General features: G+C 39.5%; 1 protein-coding gene across 1 annotated transcript in view; it reads right to left on the bottom strand.

The window, feature by feature from the left end:
* Positions 1 to 20,762, bottom strand: part of BRINP1 (BMP/retinoic acid inducible neural specific 1) — a 198,645-nt gene that overhangs the window by 54,878 nt on the left and 123,005 nt on the right. Inside the window, 3 exon segments of the mRNA NM_001260978.1 lie at positions 9,612 to 9,717; positions 13,011 to 13,180; positions 19,629 to 19,819. Of these exon segments, the coding sequence (NP_001247907.1) occupies positions 9,612 to 9,717; positions 13,011 to 13,180; positions 19,629 to 19,819 (467 nt within the window).

Genomic DNA, 20,762 nt, shown 5'->3' with positions numbered 1-20,762 from the left:
AAGTTGCCAAGTATGCTTTTTATGTATATGTATTTGGTTTAATCCCCTAGACTGTGATTCTACACTATGATTAACACAGAGGTTGTTCTTAATATTTGGCACACCATAAATACTTACTGTGTTTTTTGTGGATGGATTTGCTGAGTTCCTAACTATGTAAGGAACACTGCATTTATTCATTCAGCATATATTTAATGAGCACTTGATACTGGCCAAGCACATATGCCATGGAGGATGCAAATATAAATAAAGCAAACATTGTGCAAGTAACACATTGATAGAGGTGGTAAAAATAATACCTAACATTGTTTAATGCTTAATCTAAGCCAGATATAATGTATATTCTTACATGCATAATACAACAACCATAGGAAGTAAGTGAGTAATAGAGGCTCAGAGGCTGCAGTAACTTATCTGAAACCTCTCAGCCAGCAAATGGTAGAACTAGTACTGGAACTAAGGTCTGTTTGACTCCAGGGCCTTTTCTTGAAGCCACTATTCTACATTGTATCTCCTTATATAAGAAAGAGAGTGACAATGGTCATCATGTAGCAGGTCAGAGAAGCAAAAGAAGCCAGGAGGCTTCTCAGAAGAGGTGGCTATTGGAGAATTCAATGGTAGGACCCTGCTTGGAAGATATAACATCCAAAGCAACAGCAAAAGCACATGCCCTTTTGAAGAATGCTGTGCGTGCAATGCAGCACAGAGAATGGCATACAGTAGGCCCTCAGGAAATGGTCATTAGGTTGAACTGAATCCAGTATCATGTGGGATAAGAAGTCTCTAAGGGTTCAAAGAGAAAAACAGAGTTCACTATGGGCTAGGTGATTCATTCATGTATTCATTCATACATTCATACAGCAAAGATCTTTCGAGCAGTGTCTATATATCAGTCTCTATGTATTGCGCCAGAGAGAGAGATGGTTCTTACCAAGCAAGAATCTAGGCCAACTGGAGAGTCAGGTTAATAACAGGATGATGATACTATTGTGTGGCAACTCCTAGAGAAGAAGTTGTGCAGACCATCTAATGGTCTGGAGAGGGGAGTTTAGAGAAGCTTACCTGAGAGAGATGAAAAGTTCAGGAATTAGAGAAAGGCTGTGTAAAAGTGCAGGGCAATAAAAACATAAAAATAATAGTTTTCAAAAGATGCTTGTAGTGAAATGTAAGAAATGGCATGGGCTTGGAGCATGGATATGGTATATGTTGTGTGATAGCGTAAGGCAAAGCCAAGAAGATTGGCAAGGCTTGCATTTGAACAGCCTAGTGTTAACTTAAGAAATCTAAACTGTATACCGAAACTTTCATGGAGGCTGTGAAGGCCTGTGAGGAGGGAAGCGAGAATCTGATTTGGCTTTAAGAAGATCACACTGGCTGCTGTGAGGCAATGGATCAACAGGAGTGAGATCTGAACAAGGTTGCTTTGACCCTCATTGTACTGATCTGGGGAAGGGAGAAATGATGAAATGAGGTGCTGAATCAAGGCAGAGGGCAGAGAAGGAATGATTCTGATGAGGGGACATTAGTGCTTGGCATTGAGAGATGGGCCACATTCAATAAAAGAGAGTGAGGATGTCATTTTAGGCATGAGGAGAATCCGGGTGCATGAGCGATAGGAAAGAGAGCCTAGTCTAGAAGGAACTGAGGTTTCAAGCAGAGACACAGAAAAAGAAAAGGTCAAAGAGGAGGAAGAAGATGGGAAGAAGAAGGAAAAAAGAGGAGGATGAAGAGAAGAAAGATAAATGCTTTAAGACCAAGAAACCAGATAGACCATTTGAATGTGAAGATTTGGAGAAGGCTCTCAAAACACAAGTCTCAGGTGGCCCTGTTGGAGGTTCAGGCAGAGGGTAGACGATACCTCAAGTTAGTGGTCTTTGACTCAATCTCCCTTCCCTGGCCTAGTCTTCCATCTCCTAATGATATCTATCCTCCTTGCATTCATCTTTACCTTTTGGAAACTGGGAATAAGCTAACGACCTCACTCAATTTTTCAGGGGAAATACCTTATGATATTGATTCTACAAATCTAAGGTGATATTTACAGTAAAACACACCACTGTTTTATGTATACTAAGAAAATAATACCCTGCCAAATTAAACTAAGACACATCATCAATAATAAAAAGCATTCTAATTCCAGAGGTATTGATATCTGAAAAATTATACAATTTAAAATCTATGACAGGTAATCAAGAAATAAAGATCAAGAAAATGCCCCCATTACCACATCTACAAATTGCACTGGCCTCTGATTTCAGGTTCTCCTTTTCCTCTCTGCTAAGAATATGTGCTCCTATCTAAGGCAAATAATTCCAGTTATGCACAAGACCCTATTTACTCTTGCCTGCTCCACTTTTATTGTAAAACCATTCCTCCCTTGCTTGCAGTATCAATTTTTCCCTCTCTACAGAATAATTCTCAACATTGGACAAAAGTTTTGTTGCTTCTATGTTAAAAAGAAAAGAAAAAATAACCCTTTACTTCTGATCACCGCAAGCTGTTGTGTCATTTACTGTAACACTACTCTGTAGAGTTTGCTGTCGAATTTCATTTGAATTTGCTCCAGAATTGCACCCCCAGAATCCCACTGAAAACATCCTTTGTCATCAGTGACCCATGTGTTGCTAAATATCATACTCAGTTTTCAGTCCTCACTTTAATTATACTATCAACAGTATTTGATGCAGTTACTGCTATCTCTGTTTTGAAAAACATTCTTTATATAACATCCAAGATTCTATACTCTCTTGTCTCTCTTCCTACTTTTCTGGCCACTCCCCAGCTTCCTTTTCTTGTTTCTCATCATCATTCCATCATTCCATCATCGCAACCTTTTAACATTAATTTCTTCATGACTCAATAGCTGAATTTTTTTCTCTATCTACACTCTTTCCCCAAGTAATCTTGTTCAATCTCAGATAATTAAATAGTATTTATATCCTAATTTGTATGTTCAGTTTTCTCCTCTTACCTTTCAAATGTCTTCAACATCTACATTTGGATATCGAATAGACTTGTCAAACTTAGGTTCAAACTCAACTAGGTTTGAACCCAATTTCACATGTCCCATCAAAACTGGTCCTTGCCAGCCTCATCATAGCAATGTGACCATTCTACCGTTGCAGTTGCCCAGGCAAAACTTTGGGGTCATCCTTGACTCCTCTCTCTCACAAATACTTTTGAGTTCATTACCAAATCATGTCAGGACAACCTTAAATATTCATCCATAAATCCAATTACTTCTCACCACCTTCATTGCAACTATCATGATCTAAGCTACTATGTTCTCTCACCTAGATAAACATGACAGCCTCCTAACAACTGATATCCTATACTTGTTCTTGCCCTCTACTGTCTTATTCAATAGCCGCAGTTATCTATTTAAAATGTAAGTCAGGTCAAGTCACTTCTCTGCCTAAATTTTCAATTGCTTCTCATTGCATCCAGAGTAAAATCTGATCTAAAGTTTTTGCCATGGTCTACAAGTTTCTCTATGACCTGCTCCTTCATTATTTCTCTGATTATAAAGAAGTTTAAAAATTTGTTTACTGTCTGCTTTCCCCATACCCACACATCAATTATAAGCTCAAAAATGATTCATTTATCTTATTCACTGCTGCATATCTGGCTTTAAAACCATACCTGACCATACAGTTGGTGCTCCGTAAATATTACTAAATAAATAAATGAGTAAATGTATGAAATAATAAATTTCTGTATCATCCATAGATTTCAGCAAAATATTCTCTCTGCATCCCTTTCCATATCAGTGAGCTACCGAGGCACAGCTTTGCTCCCTGTATACTTCACCATATGGATACTACATTAAATTACATGACAATGTTGGTAAAACATTCAATGGGCTTCTTGGAAAGAGAAGTATGAAAATAAGAAGTTATCATTATTCCATTAGTGTTATTGCCACTATTTGAGCTGTTACTGCTATGACTACTAATAGCCTCTGATCATTCTCATGATGCTTTCTTTCTCATTTCTAATCTCCTCCAATCCTGTTCTTTCTTTTTTTTTTTCTATTTTGCTTTACCTTTGCCTTGTTTAATAAACATTTCATGAAACATCACAAAGTGAAAGTCATTAGAGTGCCATTGATATTGTTCTCAATCCACAAATGTAGGCTTCTGCAGAATCTGCCCTCCCAGCCTCATTCAAAGGAATGAGATGAGGAATAGAGAAACACAGAGGAAACACATTTGAAGAAGGTCGAAGTTAGGCTGAGTTAAAACTCCAGCTCAGCCACTTATTAGATAACCTCTCTAGGCCCCTGTTTCTTCACCTGCAAAAATGGGAATATAACATATTACACCTTCTTCATGGGAATCATGTTGAAGATTAAAAATATAATAAGTACAATTATAAAATAAAAACAAGTTAAAATAAAAATATACATAAATAAGTAAAAATAAATCTAATAAAAATAAATTAGCATAATCTCTGGCATATGAGGAAGCACTAAAAAAAAATATGTATTGTCATTCCTGGTTCCTCTAACCTCAGTTCATGCAGCCTGTCCTCCAGCTGGGCTGAACCACCTCCCACTTTCCCATGCCTCCCTGCTTTATTCATGTTCTCTCTTTGCAGAGGATGTCAACATGGGACATGTTATTAAATAAAACCTAAATAGATACGTATTGTATACACAGAAATGTATACATAAAAATAAAGCATGTGCAGCTTTTTGAATTTTCACAAAGCAAACACATCCATGTACTGCCAACCAAATTAAAAAAACAGAACATTACCAATATCCCCAGAAATGTCTCTCACTCCTTCAGCCACTACCCCATTCCTCTCCCTAAAGATTAACACTCCCTGGACTTCTAAAACTGTATATTTGTTTTTCCCTTTTTTTTCACTCATCTAGGAATAGAATCCCACAGCCTGTACTCACGTCTGACTTGTTTTACTCAATGCTGTGTTTGTAAGATTCTTCCATATTGTTGTATGAAACAGCGGTTTATTCTTTCTTATTTCTGTATGGTAGCTCATTGTATGAATGTATGACAATTTATTTATCCATTTTCTTGTTGATGGACATTTGGGTTGTTTCCAGCTGGAGTTATTTGAAATAGAGCTGCTGTGGACATTTATGTCTTCTGGTGAGCATGTTTTCATAGGAGTTGGAATCGATGGGTCATAGGCCAAGGACACATGCAGTCTTTTGTAGATACTGCCAAGAGTTTTCTGAAGTGGTTGTACAAATTTGTGTTCCTATAAGTGATGTGCTTAAGTTCCCATAGCTTCACATTGTCCCTCCTTGATATTGTCAGTCTTTTTGATTTGAGTCATGCTCATTGCTGTGTTATGACATTAAATTGTGACTTTAATTTACACTTTTTTTCCTGACTAGGAGAGTTGAACACCTAAGTGTTTATTTGGCATTTTGACACTCTTGTTTGTGAAGTGCTTGTTCATGTCTTTCATTCATTTTCTTTTCTTACAAGACTATTTCCCTTTTTCTTTTTGACTTCAGGAGTTTTAAAAATATGTATATTCTGTATTCTATAAGTGTTCTTTGTCAGGCACATGTATTACAAATATTTTCTTCCACTCTATGGCTTGTATTCTTATAATATTAATAGTATTTTGATGAACATAAATTGTAGTTTTAATGTATCCAATTTATCAGCCTTTTTTTTTTTGCATCCTACTGAATAAACATGAGCTCACTCAGAAATCATGAGATAATCTGTTTTATATTTTAGAGCACTTTTGTTTTGCCTTTCACTAGGAGAATATGATACTTTCTCAGATTTTTTTTTCCTGTGACTCCTCTACCTGAACAGGCAGAATGAATCACTCCCTTTTCTGAATCCCCATAACGCCATGTCTTATTTTATTATGACTATTAGATTATGTATTATCTTGAATCATAGATACTTGCCCATCTATCCTTTCTATCTCATCCCCACAAGCCATTCACCCAATTATCTAAATTCTTTATGGTCCTTTCACTAAATCCTCGTCATAATGCCTCCTAAGTAACTCTGGGATTGCTCCATTTCCTTCCATCTCAACTGGTACCCCCATGGTCTAAACCTGTGGCATTTCCTCTTGAGTTCTGTAGTAGCCCCCTAACTGTCACCACCCTCTAATCCACCCCCTCTAATTAACTGTCCACACAAAAGTCAGAATGATCTTCTAAAATATCAATCTCTTCATGCTACTTCTTTTTTTAAAAAGCATTCCATGGTATCCATTGCTCTCAAATTAACTTTTAACTCATTAATGTGCTGCAGAAGCCTTCTAGGACTTGAAAGATTATCTTGTCTTTCTCACCATTGATGTTTCTGCTTTAATCTCACAAGAGTTTCTTATTTCTTTGAATATCCCTTCATGAAGATCCTCTGTCTGCCTCTCTATCCATGCCTCTGTCCTCCTATTCATCCTTCAGGTCTTATCCTACTTATCTTTTTAGTAGAAACTTTCCTGGCTCCCTGGTACGTTAAGTCCCCATGCTATCTAGTGCTATATGAACCTTATACTTTTTCTCCATTAAAATTTATTACACCTACTCTTGTTTGTTTGAAGCTCATCTTCTCTAATAGAATGTATATTTCCTTGGGGCAGAAACAACGTCGGTCTTGTTCACGACTTTATTTTTCTGTCTGTCTCATTACCAACATGAGTTCTTTAAAAAATACATTTGTTGACTTGAACTGATTTATGATTATATGCCCAGGGTCTAGTAATGGTTTTGGCATGTAGTTAGTCTCAATAAAGGTTTTATAATTCATCATTTTCATAAAATCCTAGAATCAGTGTTAGGAAGAACTTAAAACCACCTGCTTCAATCACCCAACATAACTGATGCTTAAATAATCTCTATAACATTTGTACCAAATATAATCTATTTATAATTATCTGATAACAGGGAGTCACTGCATCCCTCAGCAGATCATTCCAGGTTTGGTCATGAATGTGTACTAGAAAGATCCATTTTACACTGGGTTAAAAGCTGGGATCCTTATAATTTCCCCCTTCCTACTAGGTTGGGATTGGTCCATTTTATTAATATTAATAGGATTGATTATCTTTTCTGCAAGACAGCCTTTTAGATATCTGCAGCAAGTCATTTTTGCTTCAATTTAACCTTCTTTTACTATTTATTATAGTGAAACACTTTCTCAGGAAAAACTGCAGTTTCTCAACATCCCTCCTGGAGTGTGATGCTCAAACATGGATCCAATCCTCCAGGTGTACTCTAACCCATCTAGGGTAGGACAGCAGGCCTGCCACCACCCTTTTGATTCATAGTATCCTTCTAATAATGTTATCATGGCAGACCTAGATTTTGGAGAACATAAGTCTTATAGAATAGTTGTTTTATTTTAAAAAATTCAAAATTAGGTATGAAACTAAGTATGTATTTAGAATGAGACAAGGTGGGCAGTTGGAAGGTGCAGAATCCTTGAACCTTAAGCTTTACTGGCTTCAGGTAAATCAACCTCTAAATGTCCCTAAGATCTCAGTGATTTCCTTGGTAGGAATATATCATTAATTCCTTCTTTTTTGTTTTCAATTATAACTCACAATCTTTCCAACCTCAGTATGCACAGCAGGGTGATCAAACAGACCGGAGCTTCACTGCCTGGATTCAAATCCTGGCTCGCACTTCACATGGTCTCTATAGGTATTGAATGAACTAACACACTGAAAACCCTGGCACACATAAGGAAGATCTGTTTTTCCTTATCTACTTTCTTAACAGGCATTAGCAAATCTTTCTGTCTACTCTTTTTTCTACTAAACAGGGTAGGGTTATGCTCCATGTATTTAAGTTTCTAGTGTGTTGTGTTTTGTTATTTAATAGTAAACCACTTTCTTGGCCCGAATTTCCCTGAGGAATTTTCATTCACTGCCCTCAAGTGACACTACCAAGCCCTCCATGCATGTTAGAAAACAGGAGATGCTTTCTAACCACCTTCTGTAACAGGAGCATGAATCAAAGAGTTGCCAAGGAACCAGAATATAAAAGTCACATTAGGCTCTTCTTAGCTTTACCTGCCAATCTCAACCCAACTTCCTCCCACTGACATTCAGAATCACCTTTATCATATACCTTTCTAAAAGGTCACATTTTTAGTCTGCTCAAAGTTAAAGTATGTCATTTTTTTTTCAGATTATAAAGTTAATATGTGATCATTGTAGAGAAGTTAGAAAAGAAACTAGATGCCTAAAATACATCATCAGCAACCTAGAGATCCAGAGATAAGCTATTCTAATACCTGGGCATATTTCCTTGCTTTATTATTATTATTATTATTATGAGGTGGAGTCTTGTTCTGCTGCCCAGGCTGGAGTGCAGTGGCACGATCTTGGCTCACTGCAAGCTCCACCTCCCAGATTCATGCCATTCTCCTGTCTCAGTCTCCCAAGTAGCTGGGACTACAGGCGCCCGCCACCATGCCCGGCTAATTTTTTGTATTTTTAGTAGAGACGGGGTTTCACCGTGTTAGCCAGGATGGTCTCAATCTCCTGACCTCGTGATCTGCCCACCTGGGCCTCCCAAAGTGCTGGGATTACAGGTGTGAGCCACCGCGCCCAGCCATTATTATTATTATTATTATTATTATTATTATTATTGAGACAGAGTCTTGCTCTGTCACCTAGGCTGGACTGGCAACGGCGGGATCTCGGTTCACTGCAGTCTCTGCCTCCCAGGTTCAAACGACTTTCCTGCCTCAGCCTCCTGAGTAGTTGGGACTACAGGCGCACACCACCACACCCAGCTAATTTTTGTATTTTGTAATTTTGCATTACTAAATATTTAATAAATTTTGTAGAGACTGGGGTTCACCATATTGGCCAGGCTGGTCTTAAACTCCTGACCTCGTGATCCACCCACCTCGGCCTCCCAAAGTGCTGGGATTACAGGCGTAAGCCATTGCACCCAGCCTATTTTTATTTACCTCTTTAAATTATTAAGATCATGCCATCCATTCCATCAGAAACCTTTTATTTATTAACATTATATCAAGTTATTTTTACATATTATTGGAAATTCTTTATAAACATCAGTACCAGTTTAATATTATGTTGTATTAATGCAATATAATTCACTTAGACTTCTCATGTGAAAAATTGAAATCCTTACTTTTTTTGATATAATACATTATGCTTTTTAAAAACAGTGCTATGTGTACTTAAAGCCTTGTCCAACTCTTCCCAGCAATCTCCTCTCCTTTTTATGATGTGAATTAATAAGGATGAAATTACTATTTTAAAGGATATATTTTCTTTAAAATAATGTATATGGAGCCCCAAACATAAACTTGACATATGCAGACACCAAAGAAATACAGATATTTATAAATACAAACAAGTTAATTAAAGCTCACATTTCCTTACTTTCTATCTGAAAACTAATTAATAATCATGAATTTAATGTCCTGCATATGATAAAATTCTAAATATATATGTACACACCTATCATAACTGTCTAATTTCCATATCTGCAGTTTTCATTAGATTTTCCATGCTTCCTCTTCTTTGTTCTCCCTTCACACCATCCCTCCTGATCCCCTCTCCCACATACCACATCCATGCTGCTTCCCCCAACACTGAACCCACTTTTTCCACTGGCTTCCTACCTTGAAGGTGCAGTTTGCTCTCCGTGCTTTGCAGAAGGACGGAACTCACAGAGTCCAGATTGTCATAGCTGTTACAGCCCAGAGGCCCAGTGCGTGTCTCTGTGACCTGCAGTAGACATCAAATGAGACAGGTGTGAGACAGGAGTCCTTGTCTAGGACATGCCCCGAAGAGTCATGCCCCAGCAGAGCAGAGTCAGCAGAAAAGGCCTCCTGGTTTGAGTCCATAGTCACTTTCTGAGCTCCGTGCTTGTGTCTGGGACCAACCACGGCTGTCACTGAGTAGACAGGCTAGCAGGGTGGTCAAGCATACAGAGTGCATGCCTATTCCTACCACTGGTTCTCACTTCACACGGTGGCTGCAAGTATGACATGAACTTAAAAGTTGACGCACTATATTTCAAAAGCATTGACTTTGGAATCAGAAAAATTAGTGTTAAATCCTGGCTAGGCCATTTACTTACCCTGGGACCTAGGGGAACCAATTAACCTCTCTAAGTATCTGCAAACCAAAGCTAGTAAATCTCTTCCAGAGAGGTTGTGAGACCAGGTACGATGGGTCTAAATGCCTGGCACATGGCATGTGTTCCATAATGGGTACCTTATTACCAAACGGCTCCGTAAGTTGTAATGAGTACATATATATTATTATTAGGCAAGAATAAGAAAATGATGCCCATTTTCCTAAAGAAGATTTAGCAGAAGCATTGTGCTGCCACAGGAGAAAATGACCCAATCCTGTGGATGTGCATTTCCAAAACACTGTCTTAGAAAGACTTGAGGTGGTGGATAAGAGAGCAACAGCTATTCAAAAAGATAACCTTGAAATAAGAATGGCTTAGTATGAAAAGAAGCCTCTTCATTTATTTAGTCTTTGCTTCCCATTATTTAGGGTTGTTTTGAAGTTTGCATCCAGCTATAAAAACACAGCATCCGTTGTAGGGAATAATGACTTGGGAGGCAGCCACACGCACCTTCTCTGCCCTTTTCCAGCTGTGAAACCTTGGATCAGTAACTTTCTCTTTCTAAGCCTCAACTTCCCCTTCTATAAAATGTTAGTAATGCTATTAGTCATCAAAATAGGGTAAAGAGATTATATTTTTGAAGTGTTTCAAACTTAGGGTACAGTAATATTTAGTAAATGGGGAATAATTAGGTTTTGTATTTTTTGTTTTGTTTTACAAATAATTTATTTTTATATACAAAATAATAACATATTTATTATTGAGAGAGAGTTAAACTTACCATTTTATTTTCCTAAAGATACCTATGGTGGGGAGAACAGTGAATGGGCAAAACTTCTCCATCTAGGTTAGTGGCTGGTCTTAAATAGACCCAGGCCAGCTGTGGTAGCTCACGACTGTAATCCCAGCTCTTTAGGAAGCCAAGGTGGGCGGATCACAAGGTCAAGAGATCGAGACCATCCTGGCCACATGATGAAACCCAGTCTCTACTAAAAATACAAAAATTAGCTGGGCGTGGTGGCGCGCACCTGTAGTCCCAGCTACTCGGGAGGCTGAGGCAGGAGAATTGCTTGAATCTGGGAGGTGGAGGTTGCCATGAGCCAACATCACACCATTGCACTCCAGCCTGGGTGACAGAGTAAGTCTCCATCTCCAAAAGACAATAACAAACCAAAAAAAAAAAAAAAAAAACAGACCCAATAGTGAGACAAGTTTTAGACAGCTTGGTCTTGAGTTAGTGGTAAGAAATGGTATGAAAAATCCAAGGGCCAAGTTAAGTGCAGAAGACAGTGCCTACCATAAGAAATGGTTTCTTGAGTGGCCTCTGTGCAATTTCTCTGAGAAATTCCTCCTACAGAGGCAGACTGCACTTCCAGGACACACAAAAGAGGATTATCTTCTGACAGAGCTTCAATATCTCAATTCTGCATCCCATCCAGAGGGGAGAGAACCATTTGGTGATAATGAAAACCAGGCCTCTGTGGCACTCTAACTCTGATGACTTCATAAAGATCCATCTCTCTGCGCCGAGTTACCTAACAACATAATCCCCCAAATATAGGCGATTCTTTTCGGATAAACTGGCCCTTTGTTTGTTGGTCTGATTTATTTCTCTCCTTACTACCTCCCTCCTCAGTGACTCTCTCCCTCCCACACTTTTCTCTCTCCTTCGTCAATTTCTGACTCACTTGCCAGCCTTGGCAGGGTAAGACCCCTTGGCCTTACCCTCACCCTTTTTCCCTACAGATACCTTGGAAAGTCTTAATATAAGGCTAGGTCTGCATTTTCTTTAGAAGAAATTAAAGACTGAGATGTAAAATGCAGGCATAATCTGGTTAAAGAACATTTGAGATGGAAACATCTGCACTAAAACCCTCAGAAGAACAAACACTTTACGTGGAGGATGTCCTCCCACATTCTCTTCATAGAGGCTGTCTGAATTTGTTGTGTTTAAAATGGAATCTTGTTTAAGTTCCTGTGCTCTAAGGCACTGAGTTGAAAGTCCAGGGCTGCTTTTCTCAATGTGACCATTTAATTTTTAATGAGCTAAAATGGAAAAAACTTAAACAATGAGCTCCTCGGTAGCCACATTTTAGGTGTTCAATAACCCCATGTGACTAGTGGCTACTCTCTCGGCTAGCACAGATACAGGGCCTTTCCACCGTCTTAGAAGGTACTAGTGGACAGTGCTGGTGTAGACGAGCATAGATCAGCAAACCACAGAGTGCCTGTTTTGGTAAATGAAGTCATACTGGAACACAGCCATGCCCATTTGTTTACATGTCATCTATGGCTGCTTTTACACTACAACAGCAGAGTTGAGTAACAGCACCACAGGTCATACAGCCCGCCATGCTTAAAATAATTGTTTGGTCTTGTACAGAAAACTTTTGTTGACCCCGGTCTTGAAAGCAGAGTTCTAGTTCCTGTTAAGTTATTATCTAACTGTGTAACCCTCAGAAAAAGGCTTTAAACCTTTAGCCTTAGTTTTCCCATCTGTAAAATGGTGAGTGGGAAGGAAAGAATAAAAAACATAGATGTTTGAAATATTGCTGAGCTAGGTGTCAGTAATCTAATCATTGCTCTCTCTGAGACCTCAGGAAAATCATTTACCTCTTCATAGTCTCTGTTTCTTCTCTATAAAGGAGATCTGATAATCTCCACACAGAAGACTGAATGAGAGAACTATTGATAATTATGCCATGACTATAGCCAGGATACTCTAGTAAATCAGTACATATGGCCACTGGAATGACAATGCACATTGATATTAATTACAGGGTATGTGACAATATCAATCAGAGCAGCTGGCAGAGGGCATCATGAGCTACATGGTTATGAACCCAGAAATTATATCTGTCCATCCACTCTTAGAATGCCTGCATTGTAGTGCTGTTGTATTGAGAACCTGCCGCCCAAATCCACCCCCAAGCTGTACCTTGATTGCTCCAGTTGATATCTGGATCTCATGAAGCCTCCTCATGGTGCCATCACGGTCAACAAAGTAGGATGATGCGAGCTGGTGCAGAGCTTCAACACTTTGAGTGGCATTCCCTGACTTCCTGTCGAGGCGACTTTTGTCCATGTACATGGTCAAAGCCTCCTCCCCTGGATGGGAAAGAAAAGTAGACAAGAAAGTTTGTCGAGCTTTCATGTGTGAGGACAGGTATGGGACCTGGATGCTGAAAACAGCCTTAAATCTCCAACCAATTTGGCCCATATTTCCTTCGGCCTCTAAAAATCAAGGGCACAATGAAAATAAATTGTCTAGAGGTGGCTGTAAACACCAGGCTTCATTAGGACAAGGATCATTAAAAAACCCCCATCAACAAAGTCCAGCCCCTGCCCCTAATAACCGACTTCATGCTTCTCATCAGCATCATCTTATAACAAAATCCCCTTCCCCTCTTCCAAGAAAGTTCAGTCTCTTCTATACAATGGCAAATGTGGCATAGATATTCTCTGATTATTTTCTCCTCCTCTTTTGTCTCCTCATTATCATGCAGTTCCTCCTTTTCCTCTACTCTCCCATCTCCCCTTCCTTCATTTCTTTCTCCTTTCCTTTTTCTCTTTCCCCTCCCCCTGATCTTTTCTTAATAGATAAACGAATGGCGGATAGCTAGAAAGATAGATATTTGGATGGAAGCAAATGGATGAATGATAGACATGTTTAAATTAATGTAGATGCAAATACAAAAATCTATACATTTTCTTCTATGAAGTTTTTCTTATACACGCACACATAGATCAGTAACACTGCTAAACTATGATGAGTTTTAATTTGGATAAAGAACTGTTTCTCCAGAACTCCTGAAAGGAAGCTCCAGGGAGCTGCCTCTACTCTCTATCAACTTTGTGAACAAGGGCATGTTTCTTTTTTCATTTTTCTTTTTTTTTTCATTCTAAGATGCTTGATTTCGTAAACAGTTGAAAACCTGAAGCTACATTATCACAAACTAGTGCAAACTTTTTTTTAAAAAAAAAATTCTGGGGTACATGTGCAGGATGTGCAGTTTTGTTACATAGGTAAACATGCATGTGCCATGGTGGTTTGCTGCACCTATAAACCATCATCTAAGTATTAAGCCCAGCATGCATTAGCTATTTTTCCTAATGCTCCCCCACCCTACACCTCTAACAGGACCCAGTGTGTGTTGTTGCCCTCCCTGTGTCCACGTGGTCTCATTGTTCAGCTCTAAGTGAGAACATGTGGTGTCTGGTTTTCTGTTCCTGCCTTAGTTTGCTGAGGATAATGGCTTCCAGCTCCATACATGTCCCTGCAAAGGATATGATCTCATTCTTTTTTAGGGCTGCATAGTATTCCATGGTGTATATGTACCACATTTTCTTTATGCAGTCTGTAATTGATGGGCATTTGAGTTGATTCTGTCTTTGCTATTGGGAATAGTGTTGCAATGAACATGCATGTGCATCTGTCTTTGTAACAGAATGATTTATATTCCTTTTGATATACACTCAGTAATGGGATTGTTGGGACAAATGGTATTTCTGGTTCTAGATCTTTGAGGAATCACCACACTCTCTTCTACAATGGTTGAACTAATTTACATTCCCACCAACAGTGTAAAAATGTTTGTTCAATTGATTTGTCCTTTTTTTCTCAATTGATTTCTCCTTTTCGTCTTTTTCAGTGTAGCTGCAAGAAAATTTAAAAGGAGCATATGTGACTCACACTTGGGGTGACATCATATATCTATTGGCTAGTGCTGGTCTAGGGATACAGAGTCATAGGAGATAATTTCAATATACCAGGTGAATGGCCAAGGCAGAGGGGTGCACAGAATGCAATGCAGACCAGAGAAAGGGTAGGCACCTGCATCTTGTAGATAATGTGGACCCACAAGGCCTGGATGATCTGGGCACTCCAGCTATAACTTTTGCTGCTCTCTGGGTTTGCTCTATCCTGCACAAATGTGCCCCCATTTTCCCTCATTGTTAGGACTTCTACTTTTCTGTTTTTCTCCTGGCTAACTTATACTCATACCTTAGGTATCACCAAAGACATCACTTCTGGGATGCCTTCCCTCAGTCCTTCCCTCCCTACCTGAACTAGATAAATAACTCTCAGGTTTCATCGGCCAAGGCTTGAGTTAAGTTCATAGTAAAGCACTTGTGTTTGCAGTTTCCCTAGAAGCTTTACTGTCATGTAGTAATACATGATTGTCTATCCTTTGGCCCCCACAGCAACCTGAATAGATTTGGCTTAAAACCAATGCTATATCCAATTAGACTTTGAGTTCCAGGGACCATGGGAAATGGAGCAGGGGAACAAGGACGCCACCTAATTCATCTTTCTAATGTTCCAATGCTTATCCTAGGGTCTGATGAAGAATAGATGCTCAGTTATCAGTTGATGGATAAGTAGATAGATAGATAGATAGATAGATAGATAGATAGATAGATGATAGATGGATTAATGGATGGGTGTATAGATGAACAGACAGATGAGTGGAAAGGTAGAAGTTAAACAAGTGAATATGCTAAGAGTTTGAGCCATGAGGCAGAGGAAATAAATGTTCCACATGTCAGCTCAGGCTCTCTTAGGGGCCTGTGAAGGAGAAGGTGAAACAAGCCCGGTTCCCTCTGGACTGAGAACTGGCAGAAGCAAACCTTTAGATCAAGAGGGGTTAATGGGCTTCTTGTTGCATTACTAAGGCTTAATTTCTTGTTTATTAAGAGAATGTTCTGTTTAGAATTGCTTTCCCCCTTGGGCATTCCTGCAAATTGCCTCTTCCTTCACATAGGCCTTTTCTGAGTCTTTCTGTTCTCCAGGAGACTTTGCCTCACTCTGCAGCACCTTGTCTTAGAAGTGAAGAAAATGGGACTCTCAAAGGGAATGAGGAAGAGTGGGAGCTGATTTTGCTCCCAGAGAGGAGATGAGGTGTCTGGACTTTCGACCTCTGGGACATAACTCTTCCTTTCCTTCTGAGCCCCTGGGATTTTATTCTCAGCCTTCCTCTTAGTCAAGGGGACCTCTCCCAAAATGCAGGGAGGGAAATAATGAATACACAAATAAACAAAAATGATGAGCCCTCATGTATAAAAAGACATTTGTGCAATATACACACTCATATGCATGTGCATGCTCACATACACACACACATATATATACACGTTGCAACCATATATATGTGAGTGATGTGTACACATGTGTGCAATATGCATGAATACATGCTCATGTATAAATTAACTCATATCTAAGCAGGAATAGGCTTTGTGAACATCTGTCTATACAGGTAGGCATTTGTGCACATCTGTTTACACAGATGTACTTCCATGCATGCATAGTCATGCATGCAAGCTTAATCACACATGTCACACAGGGACCCAGTCTCTAAGGTGATTCCTTTGGCCCCAAGATATGGTCATCAGGGGGACTAAGGAAAATTTCTACTCCCGTTTTCTTGTGTGACCTTCCAGATACACAGTTTTTCTCTTCACCACCCTTCAGAAGAGTATTCACATGATATATTTTATTAGTTTAATAGATTTCATCAAAAATCTGAAGATCCCATGGAAATCTCTTATTTGTTGGCCCTCCCATCACCTCTGCTTCTCCATTCCCATAGTCTTCCCTTCCTCTTTCCTCTTCCTAAAGAGCCAAACAAACATATTTATTTGTCTCATAGGTGAAAGGTTAAGAAGCATCTTTTAGTATTTGATTACCCCCTTGTGAGCTTACCTGACACGTCAAAGAGCTTATGAAAGCATTTCTTCTCAATGAACACAGTGGTCTTAGAAAAAAATTATAGTGAATAAAATTCTTTGCACCTCCTTGTTTATAGATAAAGGAATTTATATTCAGACAGAAAAGGGAATTTCTCAGTGTCTCCCACTCATCTAGTGAGTAGCAGAATTGGGTCTTAATCTGGATTCCCAAGTTTCTTAGCCCCGTTAAGTAATAACAACAATAGTAAGAACAAGAATAGTAACATAGCAACAATTTGTTAAGTGTCAGACAGTGTGCTAAGCACTTTCAATAGATGATTTTATTTAATTTTTGCAATATGCATGAAGGACTATTATTGTGACTATTTACAAAAGAGGAAACTGAGGCTTAGAGGATTGAGTTATTAGCCAAGGTGACTGTGATGGTTAATACTGAGTGTCAACTTCATTGGATTGAAGGATGCAAAGTATTGTTCCTGGGTGTGTCTGTGAGGGTGTTGCCAAAGGAGATTAACATTTGAGTCAGTGGACTGGGAAAGGCACACCCGCCCATAATCTGTGTGGGCACAATCTATCAGCTGCCACCGTAGCTAGAATGAAAGCAGGCAGGATGTGAAAAGACTAGACTAGCTTAGCCTCCCAGCCTACATCTTTTTCCCATGCTAGATGTCTCCTCTTCCTGAACATCGGACTCCAAGTTCTTCAGCTTTGGGACTCAGACTTGCTTCCTTGCTCCTCAGCTTGCAGATGACCTATTGTGGGACCTTGTGATCATGTAAATCAATATTCCTGAATAAAATCCCATTTATATATACATCTATCCTATTAGTTCTGTCCCTCTAGAGAACCCTGACTAATACAGTGACACTAAGCTAGTGAACAGCAGGAGGCAGGACTAGAAGCCAGGCGATCAAACTTTAGAGCCTGCTCTTTCATTCCCTACAACTTCCCACCTCCACCTCCCTTCTCTCATACTGCAGAGGAGGCTCCTAAAAAACATGCTTTCCGTAAGTGAATGAATGAAGTGATGATGTAAGAAAACCTTCGCATCATTTCTGGCACATACTGTTCAATCAACAGTAAATCTCTTTGCCTTCCCTCTCTCTACTCCTCCACACTGAGGGCTAGAGAACATTTAGGGCCTGCTGTACAACACCAGATCTCAATCCAAAGCTTTGCATATTTTAAAATGTTGTGTTGTAAAAATAGGAGAGGAACAAGGCTCTGTGAATAATTCACCACCTTGCCTTAGAGAAATTAAAAATATATTTCATTGAGGAAGAAAGGTCTTGGTTACTTGGGGTTTCCAGGAACTCAGACAAGAGCACAGCTTTTAATGGAAGAGTTGAATTGGTCTCAAAGCCTTTTTCTCCCCCAAGTGAAATGGAGGCGGGGGATGTCCGAGCTCAGGTTAATGCTACACTTAATGTAGAAATGAATTCATTTTCACTTTACAACAGAATAGAATTTACACTAATGATTTAATATTCAAAGTCCTACTTAATATCTAACTGGCAACAGACAACTAACACGTTTGTTGGTTGGTTGTTGGAGCGGGTATTGGGTTGGTGGGGAAGTGAGTTGGTTAAAGAGATGACTGACATTGGATCAAAAACAGAATGCACGCTTTATGAATGGGAAACACTCAGTTAAAAACTTAGCTTTATCACTTACTAGCTGTACTTCTTCTGGGTCCCAGCTTCCTTATTTATAAAATGGAGGTAATATGACATCATGTGCAGTTTTGAGGGCTAAAGACAATGTACAATGTCTGCTATATGGCAAATAACTATTAAGTAGTGGGTAATATTATTGTAGGGATGAATAAATTTGCCTAACCAATCTCTCCACCACATTCCCCACATTATGAATTGGGTCTTCCTACATTGTATGCTGAGCCTAGAAAGCTCTGCCACCTCCCTTTACTTAACCAGCTCCTGGTGACCAAAACTGTCACTTCCTCCAAGAAGTCTGTACTGACCACTCCAGTTGGTAGTACTCGACACGTCTCGGAAGGAGAAGATCCTCTGTTATAATTATATCTCAGTCCACCCTGCCTGTATCAATATGCCAATCTCTCCTAGTGGGCATGGGACATAACTAAATGCAGTCGGCGGCTTTGTGAGTATGTGGCACAGTGCTCTATCCCTAAAGGGGCTTCCTCAAAGTTCAGTGAACCCAGTCACTGTGGCAAAACTGGTCCTAAGGGATTGCTCATAATATTAAATGATGCATTCAGGCAAGATCCACAAGCATCTAAAGGCACTAGTCTGTACTATTTTCCATTCATTCTCTTTGCATTTATTTCCTGTCCTTTATCCAGCCCTCCTACCCTTGATCATTCAAAAACTGACTGGCCCTGATGGGGAGGGATGGGTAAGGCTGAGCAGGGTGGAAAAATTAATCTGCTTTCCCATTAACCTACTCTAAGCCCACAGGAGATACAAATGATAGCCTGTTTGTTAAATGATAACCTCAAGTTATCAGTCTCTAAAGTAGACTTAAATAAACAAAGCCTATTCCCTAAACAATATCTGAAATTTAATTATTTTCCCAGATTAGACCAAAAGAACTGAGAAAATGATCAGATTAGGCATTTTTAACAAATGGAGCCAATTCCAAGGTTAAGCAATATTTTCAGAAAATTTAGTAAACTCTCAAATTAGACTGTCCCATAGAACCGAATCATATCCTTCGATATGATCACAACAGCCAAGACAATTTGGCTTACCTGGCTATAAATGCTTTTGTGTGACGCAGAATGGCAGAGAGGCTAAGAAGACTTTGCTGTTAAGACATCCCATTCTCCCTTCCATCCCAGACCCAAAGTCCTGAGAAGGCTCTGGCCCAGTGGCTGCTGACCTACCTCCCAATGTGGCTGAGATGAGCAGGTGGGTGCCGTACTTTTTGATGATGGTATCGATGAACTGCTGAGTGGTGGGTCTCCTGCCGAGCAGGCGGATGCTCCTTTGAAACTCCGGCATGAGGGGCACTGGATGGCGGACCAGATCTCTCCTCTCGATGGCTGTGTTCCTCACCTTCCAACGGGCAAACTCCCTGGGCAGGAGAAATGAGCAACACTCCTCAACTTACCACCACTGCCCTCAAGCCAAAGTCCACCCAACCATCCATCCAGGCATCTGGATGGGAAAGTGCCTATAATTTTAATATGTGTCAAGTGATGCTTTGATTGGCAGCTTCTAATCATCTCCAACTAACAAATATTTATTGAGTACTATTCTCGTCACAGGAATATTGAACTAGATAGACAACATCCTTGCCCTCAAGTTGTTTACAGAGCACCAAGGAGACAAATATCAGGAGTTACTTTTATTAGGGGATGGGTAGAGGGACTGAGGAAAAAGAAAAAGTAATAAAAATAATAATCTGATGATAATATGGATGGTAATGTACTGATGAAAATTTTCATGGCATTTTATAGTCCCCAAGAATATCATGTCTAAGTTCTTATATAATGATCACACTAGCCCTGTGCCAGGGGATTATTATCCATTTCCGATACCTCTCACAGGACCAAGTCCTCCATCATCTTCTAGTTGTTTTTCCATCTTTCTCGCTAGACTGTATATGACACCACAAGAATAGAATCTTCTTAGGCACTCCCTAACACAGCCCTGTATATAGCTCAGTGCCTGTTACATGGCAGGATTCATGATAATGCCAGATGGAGAAATAAATAAACAAATGGAAAGAGGGAAGGAAGGAAGGAAGGAAGGAAGGAAGGAAGGAAGGAAGGAAGGAAGGAAGGAAGGAAGGAAGGAAGGAAGGGAGGGAGGGAGCGAAGGAAGGAAGGAAGGAAGGGGAGAGAGAGAGAGAGAGAGAGAGAGAAAGAAAGAAAGAAAGAAAGAAAGAAAGAAAGAAAGAAAGAAAGAAAGAAAGAAAGAAAGAAAGAAAGAAAGAAAGAAAGAAAGAAAGGGAGGGAGGGAGGGAGGAAGGAAGAAAGAAGCAAAGAAGGATAGAAAGAAAGAGAAAGAAAGAA

This window comes from Macaca mulatta, chromosome 15, assembly GCF_049350105.2.
Source record: "Macaca mulatta isolate MMU2019108-1 chromosome 15, T2T-MMU8v2.0, whole genome shotgun sequence".
Lineage (NCBI taxonomy): Eukaryota > Metazoa > Chordata > Mammalia > Primates > Cercopithecidae > Macaca > Macaca mulatta.
Note: the sequence above shows the minus strand (reverse complement) of the source record. Positions and strands in the feature narration are given on the sequence as shown.